Raw genomic sequence first — 11,989 nt, 5'->3', positions numbered from 1 at the left:
CAGACACGTGTGCCCCTTGTGCATCTGGCTAACGTGGGATCTGGGTAACTGAGCCTCGAATCGGGGTCCTTAGGCTTCACAGGCAAGCGCTTAACCACTAAGCCATCTCTCCAGCCCTCGATTTCTTTTGAGATAGGGTTTCTTATTGGCCTACAGCTCAAGGCAAGACTTGATGGCCAGTGAACCACAGGGATCCCTGGCTCCCAAGTGCTGGGATTACGGGCACTCAAGCCATCACACCCAGCATTTTAGTTTTAATTTTTACTTATTTAGTTAGTTTTTTTTTGGGGGGGGGGTAGGGTCTCATTCTAGTCCAGGTTGATCTGGAATTTACTCTGTATTCTCAGGCTAGCCTTGAACTCACAGAGATCCTCCTACCTCAGTCTCCAGAGTGCTGGGACTAAAGGCATGTGTCAACACACCTAGCTTTATTTATTTTTTTAAATTTTTATTTTTTGGCCGCTTAGCATTTTATGAGGGTTCTAGAGATCAAACTCAGGACTACATGCTTGGGACCAACTGAGGTATCTCCAGAGCCTTTCGCCATTTTATATTACCACCAGCAGGGTACAAAGGGTTTTACTTTCTTTGCATCATCAAAAATGTGGTGTTGTTTGTATTTGTAATTAAAAAGATATTTTATTATTAGTTATTTGAGAGAGAGAGAATGGGCACACCAGGGCCTCCAGCTGTTGCAAACGAACTCTAGATGCATTATTACTTTGTGTATGTGGCTTGCATGGGTCCTGGGGAACTGAACCGAGGTCCTTAGGCTTCTCAGGTAAGGGCTTTAACTGCTAAGCCATCTCTCCAATACTCCACCCACCACATTTTGCATGTATTAGGAAGGCTATAATAAAAATTACAAATAGAGGGGGCTGGAGAGATGGCTTAGTGGGTAAGGTGTTTGCCTGAAAAGCCAAAGTGCCCATGTTCCATCTCTCTCTAGATCCCACATAAGCCAGAGGAACAAAGATGAAGCAAGCGCAAGGTTGAACATGCCCACTAGGTGACACAAGTATCTGGCGTTCTATTGCCAGTGACTGAGGCCCTGGCACATTAATTCTCTCTCTGTCTTGCTGTTGCTGTCTCAAAAAAAAAAAAGAGGATGGGATTTTGACAGTTAGGATAAGTCAGCCTAGTAGGCAACAGATACCTGCTGGGGCCATGGATTCAGTTACATTACCAATCAACCTTGCACTCTTGAGAATAGTCTGATGTATAGAGTATCCGGAAACCCTACCCTTTAGTATCAGCCAGTGATCCGGTGTGTATTGGTCCAGTTTGCCCAAGTATACTGAGTCACCAGGAGCAGTAAGGCAAGGACAGGTGAACTGACATTTAGGAGGCTGTCACTCACATCACAATGAGCAGGACCTATGACACAAACAACCTCTGTCATGTAGGTCAGGGCTGAACTCAAGACAAGTGGGCTGAGGGACAGTGACAACAGGACTCTCCATGCAGCAGGGGCAACCAGGGTTCTAAGGTCATCGTGGTTTCTCATCCCAAGGAAGGGTAGGTTCTGTTTGCACTGATTGGTTCCCAGAGACAGGAGTGGGGACAGGGGAGCAGTTGGGGTCTGGCCACCACCCTGTTGGCTACAGCCAGCTGTGCAAAGTGGGGCCCTGGGCAGGGGTCCCTGGGGGCTAAAGGAGATGCTCATCAAAAAGTCAAGGGTGGGCTGGAGAGATGGCTTAGCGGTTAAGCGCTTGCCTGTGAAGCCTAAGGACCCCGGTTCGAGGCTCGGTTCCCCAGGTCCCACGTTAGCCAGATGCACAAGGGGGCGCACGCGTCTGGAGTTCGTTTGCAGAGGCTGGAAGCCCTGGCGCGCCCATTCTCTCTCTCTCCCTCTATCTGTCTTTCTCTCTGTGTCTGTCACTCTCAAATAAATAAATAAATAAAAATTTAAAAAAAAAAAAAGTCAAGGGTAAGCCGGGTGTGGCGGCGCACGCCTTTAACCCCCGCACTCGGGAGGCGGAGGTAGGAGGATGGCATGAGTTCGAGGCCACCCTGAGACTACATAGTGACTTCCAGGTCATCCTGGGCTAAAGTGAGACCCTAGCTCAAAAAGTCAGGGTCCATGGACACGTGATAGGGTGAGTTCAGAGAGTCGACCTGTGTCTGAGCACTTAGGTCTGCAGGGCTGGGGACAAGGGACAGGCTGGATCTTCACGCTGTCATCCTCCACTTTTCGTTTTTTAAATTTTTCATTCATTTTGTGTATGTATGTATGTGTGGCATGCATGCATGTGTCTATGTGTAGGTATATGTGTGTATGTGTGTGTATGTATGTTCACATATGTGTAGAGGTCACAGGATGATGTTAGGTGTCTTTCTCAAAATCAGCCTGTAACCTCCATGTTTGCTGAGATATTGATACTCACTGAACCCATGGCCCATTAACTGAGTTACACTACCTAGCCAGCAAGTTCCATGGGCCGTTTGTCCACCTCCAGAGTGCTGGCCTTACAGTGTGTGCCACCATGCCTGCCATTTACATGAGTACTGAGGATCCACCTACCTATCTCCTCTACCCATTTCCCAAGTCCCCTCGCCACTTTCTTTTTTAAAATATTAAATTATTATTTTTTTTTAGGTAGGGTCTCACTCTAGCTCAGGCTGATCTGGAATTCAGTATGTAGTCTTAGACAGGCCTCGAACTCATGGCGATCCTCCTACCTTTGCCACCTGAGTGCCGGGATTAAAGGTGTGTGCCATCACGTCCAGCTTCCCCTCGCCACTTTCTTTGCTTTGGACGTCCTGCTTCTGAACTCAGATGGCTGACCTTAGGCCTGGACCTGGCCTCTGCAGGTAGCACAAGTCCTGGTTCATACCTACTCAGGAGTCCATTCTGTGTGCATATGTTCACCTCAGTATCAGTGGCATGTTGATGGCTTGAAGTGGGCCATGGTGGGGCATTATGCCACAGGAATTAACAAATGCTATAACATCAGGGCATATGCAGCACCCAGATGTAGTGGTTAAACATTTACCAGGACTTGACATGCCCTACTATTGCATTTACCTGTTGGAGAGGCAAGTCCGATTTTTTTTTTTTTTTTTTGAGGTAGGGTCTCTCTAGCCCATACTAGACTTGGGATTTAAATTTTTAAATTAAATATATAGTTTGAGGTGACCTCACACTTATAACAATCCTCTTACATCTGCCTCCCAGGTGCTGGGATTGAAGGTGTGAGCCACCACTCCTGGCTTCAAATCTGATATCTATTTATTTTTACTTTTATTTACTTATTAGAGAGTGACAGACAGACAGAGAAAGGCAGATAGAGAGAGAGAATGGGTGCGTCAAACAAACTCCAGACGCGTGTGCCCCCTTGTGCATCTGGCTAATGTGGGTCCTGGGGAATCGAGCCTGTGACCGGGGTCCTTAGGCTTCATAGGCAAGCGCTTAACCGCGAAGCCATCTCTCCAGCCCTCAAATCTGGTATTTTAGCAGTGAGTCCTAACTCCTCTTGAGATCCCACTGCAGCCCCTCTGTCGCAGGGACCCTGTCTACTCCTCCATGTACGCTCAGTGTCTCCATCAGTGCTATGGGTGACGGGGTAATATGCAGGGTGGGATCCCAAGGAGACATGTGGACAAATGGGCTCCCCAGCAGAGGTGTCCAACCATGAAGCTGGAGCATTCATTTTGTGTGCCATTGTGACCTGATATGACTTTATTATCTTTGGTTCATGCTCAAGAACTATCTAGGGCTGCATGTGGGCCACAGCATATCAGTTTGTTGGGACAAAATACCTAACCAGAAGCAGCTTAAGGAAAGAAAAAAATATTTCTGCTTACAGGGATTTTCTTCTTTTCAAGTTTTTCTATTAACAACTTCCATGTTTATAAAAAACATCCCATGATAATACCCTCCCTCCCTGCACTTTCCCCTTTGAAACTCCATTCTCCATCATATCCCCTCCCCCTCTCAATCAGTCTCTCTTTTATTTTGATGTCATCATCTTTTCCTCCTATTATGATGGCCTTGTGTAGGTAGTGTCAGGCATTGTGAGGTCATGGATATCCAGGCCATTTTGTGTCTGGGGGGAGCATGCTATATGGAGTCTTACCCTTCCTTTGGCTCTTACATTCTTTCTGCCACCTCTTCCACATTAGACCCTGAGCCAGGGAAGGTGTGATCAAGATATTGCAGTACTGAACACTCCGGTCACTTCTTTCCAGCTTGTTTTTTTTGAGCTGGGTCTCACTCTAGCCCAGGCTGACTTGGCATTCACTCTATAGTCCCAGGCTGGTCTCAGACTCATGGCCATCCCCTTCCCTTAGCTTCCTGAGTGCTGGGATTAAAGGTTCAGTTTACAGTTCGGCAGGAGTAGACAGCTGGAGGCACACGATCCTATCCGCAGAGGGGAAGTAAAGAACACCCAGTCAACTGGATTATGAACCCTCAAGGTCTTGCCGCAGGGCCATACTTCTTCCGGCAAGGCTCCACCCTAAAAGGTTCCACACCCTCCCTGACTAGCCACACCAACTGGGGAATGAAGTCTTCAAGCACTTGAGTATATGGGGACATTTTATATACAAAGCACCTCCACCTCACGTTGGTTGGACAATCCTAGAGTAAACGCAGTGTGCTTGACTCAGCTGTCAGGATTATAGGATATTTGAAGCAAAGCAGGGCTAACTGGTGTGTCTTTCTAGGTCCTTGGCCATGGCACATGTGATAGATCCCAGAAAGGTGAGTGATGTGAGTTACTGTTCTCTGTGGCCATCTCAAGGTGAGGCAGGCTCAGCAAGGAACTCCAGAGGAGTGCTAGTTGGGACTCCCTCTGGCCATCCTTCTGGAATGATTTACTTGTTCTTTTTTCAATTTTATTTAGATTTTTGAGAATTTCATATATCTATATACTATAATAAATATAATATAATATTTTGATCCCATTCACCCCCGTTACCCTCCTCCCTTCCCACTAAATTCCTTTGTCTTCCCAACTAGTCTCCTCTCTAATTGCATGGTGTGTGTGTGTGTGTGTGTGTGTGTGTGTGTGTGTGTGTGTGTGCATGCCAGGGTCTCTTGCAGCTGGCTTTGCAAGCCAGCACCTTTACTTGCTAAGCCATCTTCCCAGCCCCTTCATTAAGTTCTTGACTGTACACTCCAGTAAGTGCTGCCGTGGAGAGATACAAAGTGCGTCACTGAGGCAGGGGGAAGGGTGTAGGTCTCAGAGGGGCGGACACTGAACAGGTGGAAGAGTTGTTTTGGAGGAGTAACGTTCCATCTGGATCTGGAAAGACGTGCAGGAGCTGGTTGGTTGGTGAGGAGGACAGGTGCGTTTCCATCAGGAGATAGGAGCATGGGCAAGCCTTTGTGCGGGTTGGAGACCATAAGGCCGAGCACAAAAACTATGAGAGGAGGAAGAATGTCAAAGGGTCAAAAGCCTCGTTGTGAACAACTCCCAATGCAAGGCCCCCAGATCTGGTCTTTGTCCTGCAGACAATGAGAAGCCATGACAAGGTTTACATGGAAGAATGGCAGCACTGAGCTCTTGTTTTGTTTCTCCCTTGTCCTGCAGGGCCATGTGGACTTAGACATGTACAAAAGCTCGTACATGATTGACTATCAGCCCTATGGGAAGCACAAATACTCTAAGGTCACACCGCAAGAGGTAAGAGCGCTCATGATTGTGCATCCCATTGTCCCCTGATGTATTTATTTTAATGTGGTTTCACTGGTGTTTTGAGGTAGGGTCTTACTCTAGACCAGGCTGACCTGGAATTCACTAAACAACAACAAAAGTTGTCTTATATGTAGTCCTTTAAACAAACTGTTCAGCTTTTGTTTGCTTTTTGTTTTTCAAGGTAGGGTCTCACAGTAGTCTAGACTGACCTGGAATTACTATGTAGTCTCAGGGTGGCCTCAAACTCAACCTCATAGTGATCCTCCTACCTCTGCCTCCCAAGTGCTTGGATTAAGGGCCTATGCCACCATGCCTGGCTTTCATTTTAAAAAAAAAATGAATTCTTCATATTTTTTTGATACTTATTTTTTGCTAAACAGCCCAAAACTATGTGTATAAGCATAACCATTTAGAAGGCAATTGGATGGGCACACCATATCCATTTAAGCAAACAACAGTATTAGCTTCCCCCTAAGTCCTATGACCTACTCAGCCATAGACTTTTGACTGTTTCCAATACCAGGCATGAATTCCCTCCCATGCAGCAGGTCTCAAATCCAATCAGAGAGCAGGTAGTTACCCATATAACAGTCATGCCACTGTTGCGCTAGTGGGCACATCTTACCTGGCAGGCCATTTGTGTAGCATGGAAGGTCCATTGCTGGTTAAGACTGTTGATGACTTTTCTCCCCCAGCAGCCGGCAGAGCTCTTTCCAGCATGTGACAGCTAGTCATCAGGGAGAGGGCTTCCATCTCAGCTGTAGGTTTATTTCTCAGTATCTTGCAACCAAAGCACACACAAATATGTTTATAGTACATAAAATATTTCTAGAAAGGAAAAAAGTCCATGGAAAATAGAGGTTCCTCTGGAAGTAGAAACCAAGGGAGAAAGAGAGTGGGAATACAACTTGTTTTTCACTATACATGCATTTGTATCATTTCAGTATTTTCCCATTGTAGATATTAACATGAAGACATGAACTTAAGTTTTTTATTTTATTTTTTTCAAGGTAGGGTTTCATTCTAGCTTCGGCTGACCTGGAATTCACTATGTAGTCTCAGGGTGGCCTCAAATTCATGGCGATCCTCCTACCTCTGCTTCCCAAGTGCTGGGGTTAAAGGTGTATACCACCATGCCTGGCTAATTTTATTTTATTTACTTGATAGGGAGAAATAGGCAGATAGAGAGAGAAAGAGAACAAGCATGCTAGGGCCTTTAACCACTGTAAATGATCTCCAGATACATATGCCACCTTGTGCATCTGGCTTATGTGGGTCCTGGGGAATCAAACCTTAGTCCTTTGGCTTTGCAATCAAGTGCCTCAACTGCTAAGACTCTAGTCAAATTTTTAAATTTTGTTTGATTATAAACTTCCATGATTGTAAACAATATCCTATGATAATACCCTCCCTCCCCACACTCCATTGAAACTCCATTCTCCATCATATCCCCTCCCCCTCTCAATCAGTGTCTCTTTTATTTTGATGTCATCATCTTTTCCTCCTATTATGATGGTCTTCTGTAGGCAGTGTCAGGCACTGTGAGGTCATGGATATCCAGCCTCTTCAGCAAATGTGCTGGGAAAACTGGAAATGTACCTGTAGAAGGATGATCTAGAGAGTTCTCAAAAGAAATATGGATGACATATAAGCATCTAAAAACATGTTCTATATTCCTTGTCACCAGGGAAATGCAGAATAAAACCACATTGAGATTCCATCTCACTCCTGTCACGTTGGCTACCATCATGAAAATAAATGACCATAAATGCTGGCAAGGATGTAGAAAAAGAGGAACACTTCTACACTCTAGTTCCATAGCCCATTTTTTAATTGGGTTGTTTGATTTCTTATTATTTAATTTTTTAAAATTCTTTGTATATCCTAGATATTAATCCTCTATCAGATGTATAGCTGGCAAAGATTTTTTTCCCATTCTGTAGGTTGCCACTTTGCTTTATTCACAGTGTCCTTTGCTTATATGTCATTGCCTGAGCAATTGCTTTGCCAAGATCAATATGTTGAAGGGTTTCTCCTACTTTTTCCTCTAGCAGTTTCAGAGATTATTATTATTACTATTACTATTATTATTATTGAGGTAGGGTTTCATTCTAGCTTCAGCTGACCTGGAATTCACTATATAGTCTCAGGGTGGCCTCAAACTCACAGTGATCTTCCTACCTCTGCCTCCCAAGTGCTGGGATTAAAGGCATGCACCACCACACACTAATGTTGGAATGAAGTCTAACGTCAGATATTAGGATAGCAACCCCTGCTTATTTTCTAGGTCCATTTGCTTGAAACACCATTTTCCAACCTTTCACCCTAAGATAGTGTCCATCCTTTGTAGAAAGATGAGTTTCTTGGAGGCAACAAATTGAAAGATCCTGCTGTTTAACCCTGTCTGCAAACCTATATGTCTTTGGGGCATTGAGGCCATTGATAATAAGAGATAATATTGAAAGGTGTGTATATGTTTTTGCCATTTTTGTGTAGTTCTTCTGGTTTTACCTTTGCTCCCTTATATTAACTAGTATTTGAGTATGGGTTTGTTTTTTTTTTCCAATTTCCTTATATGTGTGCTTTTCTTTCTCTTCAGCATGGAGGATTCTTTCAACTATTTTCTGTAGAGCTGGTTTTGTCTTCAAATACTCCTTTAGCCTGCTTTTGTTGTGGAATGTCCTTATTTCTCTATTTGAATGGATAGCTTTGCAGGATAAAGTAACCTTGGTTGACAGTTGTTATCTTTCAGAACTTGGAATACATCATTCCAAGGCCTTCTGGCTTTGAAAGTTTGTGTTGAGTAATCTGCTGTGATTCTGATAGGCTTGCCTTTATAGGTAACTTGATTTTTCTCTCTAACTGCTTTCAATATATTTTCTTTGGTTTGTATGTTCAGTAGTTTAATTATGATATGGCAAGGAGAGGTTCTTTCCAGGTTTTGTCTGGTTGGTGTTCTAAAGGATTCCTGTATTTACATTGGCATCTCTTTCCCAATTTGGGGGAATTTTCTTCTATGATTTTGTTGAAAACGCCTACTATGCCTTTGGAGTGAAATTCTTCTGCTTCTACTATGCCCCGAATTCTTATGTTTGATCTTTTCATAGTGTCCTGAATATCTTGAAATTCCCATTCATACTTTCCTATTAGTTTGTCTTTCTCTTTGTTGGACTATATTAGATCTGCCACCTAGTCTTCTAGTTTAGATATTCTGTCCTCTCCTTCATCCATTCTACTGGTGAGATTTTCTACAGAGTTTTTTTTTTTATTTCATTGACTGTGTTCTTCATTGCTAGTAATTCTGACTGGTTTTTCTTTATTATTTCTATTGCCTTATTTATGTCTTGTATTGACCTCTTTATTTCATTAAATTGGTTTTCTGTGTCATCTTTGATTCCTTTGATTTCCTCTTTGACTTCTTTGAGCATATTTGTAATCATTCTTTTGAAATCTTTCTTATTATATTTCCTCTAACTCATTCTCACTGGAGGTCATTTCTGATGCATTAATACTTTTTGGTGAATTTATATTATTTTGATTTCTTGTGTTTTTTGTGTTATACTTTTGCATCTTGGATTAATTTAATTCTTAGATTTTCTAGTTAGCTGCAGTATTATTAGATGTATCAATCAATCTGATTTTATATATTTTCAAGGTAGGATCTTTAAGGTGCTAGGTGTGGCTCTTCAGACTCAGATCTACAAAAGTGACCCTAGGTGTTGGGTTTGCCTGCTATGAGAGTATTCAAGTAGGCTGAGTGAAACAAAATACAGGCAGATTCTAAAATTTAACTAAACAATGTACACATTCAATAAAAACAGCACAGAGTATTTATGCAAGAGTAGTTATTATGACAATAAAATCCTCTAACAAAGCGTCAGTCAGATGTGTGTTTCTCCATACTAGGAGGATAAGAGTTCTGGTCTGTTGAGGGCTCCAGGTCAGCTTGTGACCAAGTGGGACCCTTCCCTAATGAACAACAGAAGAGGAAACAAAGCCTCTATAAATCAGGAAGCAACAAAGAACAAGTCCAAAAGATAGCTTATTTAAGAATGGCAAATCTGACCATCCATCATATTTAACATGTAATTTATCCCGATATGGAAGGTGCAATTAGCACTTCTGATTCAAGCCTATATACTGGGCTTATTTGGTGGGTACTGACCTGGTGTAATCCCAGGTACCTTTTGGGATGATTTTGGTCTCAGTTATGCTGCGCTCCTGCGTGAGTCCCTCTTTGGTGCACTGTAGGTTCCAGTAGGCTGGCTGGGTCACTGGATCGCTGCTCTGGTCACTGGTGCTGGGTGCTGTGAGCTCCCTTCCCCAGGTCTCTGGTGCTTGCTAGCACTTGTTCTGGTGGTGAGGGAGGGAAGCCTATGAAAGGTGGTTCTAGTTCTCCCGCTGGTCCGTGTGATCCTCTACCCCGTGATCTGCTCCTCTGTTGGTCTCTGCGGTCCTCCATGTTTCTTGAGTTTGTGAGGAGCTCTGGTGTGAGTGGAAAATCCTCTCACCCGGCTTTTCCTGTGGCTCAAGCCGAGCCTTGCAGGTGTGGCCCCATCGACCTGGTGCTGCTGCTGCTGGAGCCGCTTCTGCCGGCCTGTGCGGGCCCTGGATGCTCTGGATGTCCCCTCCTTCTCTGCTGCTGTTGATTATTTCTTATACACCTCACCTTTTAGTAGAAGAGTGTATTTTGCTGCTTTTTTAATTTTTAATTAATTAATTTATTTATTTTTTTGCCTTTTTCTCCCCTAGGCTGCTTTGGCATGGTTCCTATGCCACCATCTTAAGTGGAAGTCCCCATATTTTTGTTTAATAAGAACAAATGAACTCTGCTTGGATCTTTCACCTTTCTCAGCCTTCCATTCATGTGTTATTTGTTTCCACAGCAGGCAAAGCTCTACCGCCAACTCCGGGACAAAGAGTTTTATAGATCTATCCGCAGCCCCAACCCCAGACTGGAGGATGGCTACCCTGCCTTTCAAAGACCTCACATGACTGCGAAAGACCTGGGGCGCCCTGGCTTCTTCCCATCACAAAATGTTGCAGCCCCAGTGGAAGATGACTGCTGGTTCACCACTACCTGCTATTCTGTGTACCCGCAGTCTCTTGCACTGTACCTGTCCCAGGGAAACCCCCAATGGCTTCACCAGAGACCTGAATTTCCATGTCTCCTGGAGCCAGAGCATCAGCCTGCCCCACATGTGGGCAAAGGCTACCTTCTATTGCCTGGATGCCCCTGTCCTAGTCACCAAAGAGTCAAGGTCCCCATCTTGAATCGGTGGGGGCCCCTGATGCCCTTTTACCAGTAAGAAGTGTGCGAACACCAGCTGTTCCAATGGCATGTGGAAACTACATGCCACTGCTCAGGGAAAGAACTGAAAATAAACCTGGAAGGATCTTCCAACAATACTGAGACCATATTTGTCCTGGGTTATAGCATCCTATACAGAAGGTGAGAGTGAAGAGAGAAGGGGGAGAAACTGAGACAGGGTTTCACTGTGTAGCCCAGGTTGGTCTTGATCTTGTGGCAATTTTTCTTTCTTTCTTCCTCTCAACTTTACTAGTGTTGGGGTTATAGGTACGTGCCAACACACCTGAATTTGTTTCATATGTATTTTTTAAATAACTTTTTTTTTACTTTTATATGTGTATGTGTTAGAGAGAGAGAGAGAAAAAAAATGGACATGCCAGGACCTTTAGCTGTTGCAAATGAACTCCAAATGCATATGTTGCAGTCAGCTTCACATTGTGGGCAGAAAACACCCAACCAGCTGGGCATGGTGGTGCACGCCTTTAATCCCAGCTCTCAGGAGGTAGAGGTAGGATGATCGCTGTTAGTTCAAGGCCACCCTGAGACTATATAGTGAATTCTAAGTCAGATAGGGCTAGAGTGAGACCCTACCTCAAAACAACAACAGGAAAAAAAATGCGGGGTGGGGGGGACTGGAGAAATGGTTTAGCAGCTAAGGTGTTTGCTTGCAAAGCCAAAGGATACCAGTTCAGTTATCCAGGACACATGTAAGCCAGATGCACAAGGGGGTACATGCATCTGGAGTTTGTTTGCAGTGGCTGGAGGCCCTTGCATGTCCATTTTCTCTCTCTCTTTCTCTCAAATAAATAAAATATATTTTTTAAATTGCTAATATCTTGAATATTAAAAAAAAAAAAAAAGATGCTCAGTACTGCAATACCTCTATCACACCTTCCAAGGCTCAGGGTCTATTGCAGAAGAGGTGGCAGAAAGAATGTAAGAGCCAAAGGAAGGGTAGGACTCCTTACAATGTGCTCCTCCAGACACAAAATGGCCTGGATATCCATGACCTCACAGTGCCTGACACTACCTACAC

General features: G+C 44.0%; 1 protein-coding gene across 2 annotated transcripts; it reads left to right on the top strand.

The window, feature by feature from the left end:
- Positions 1-4,678: 4,678 nt before the first annotated feature.
- On the top strand, positions 4,679-10,951 carry Tex37 (testis expressed 37). 2 transcript variants are annotated; one of them, XM_045151559.1, is made up of 3 exons: positions 4,679-4,705; positions 5,538-5,630; positions 10,532-10,951. In XM_045151559.1, the coding sequence occupies exons 1-3, from the start codon at positions 4,679-4,681 to the stop codon at positions 10,949-10,951; spliced, it is 540 nt and encodes a 179-aa protein (XP_045007494.1). The 2 variants fall into 2 exon arrangements, with proteins under 2 accessions (XP_045007494.1, XP_004660561.2); XM_004660504.2 differs by having other exon boundaries at positions 10,529-10,951.
- Positions 10,952-11,989: the final 1,038 nt, after the last annotated feature.

The sequence above is a fragment of the Jaculus jaculus genome, chromosome 6 (assembly GCF_020740685.1).
Source record: "Jaculus jaculus isolate mJacJac1 chromosome 6, mJacJac1.mat.Y.cur, whole genome shotgun sequence".
NCBI lineage: Eukaryota > Metazoa > Chordata > Mammalia > Rodentia > Dipodidae > Jaculus > Jaculus jaculus.
This window is presented reverse-complemented; position numbering and strand designations above follow the sequence as displayed.

Bases quoted from the DNA above. Each gene is read 5' to 3' on its own strand.
- Tex37 (XM_004660504.2), top strand. From the start codon at position 4,679: ATGGCACATGTGATAGATCCCAGAAAG. The intron at 4,706-5,537 runs GTGAGTGATGTG...CTTGTCCTGCAG, and splicing joins ATGTGATAGATCCCAGAAAG to GGCCATGTGGACTTAGACAT. The intron at 5,631-10,528 runs GTAAGAGCGCTC...TTGTTTCCACAG, and splicing joins CTAAGGTCACACCGCAAGAG to CAGGCAAAGCTCTACCGCCA.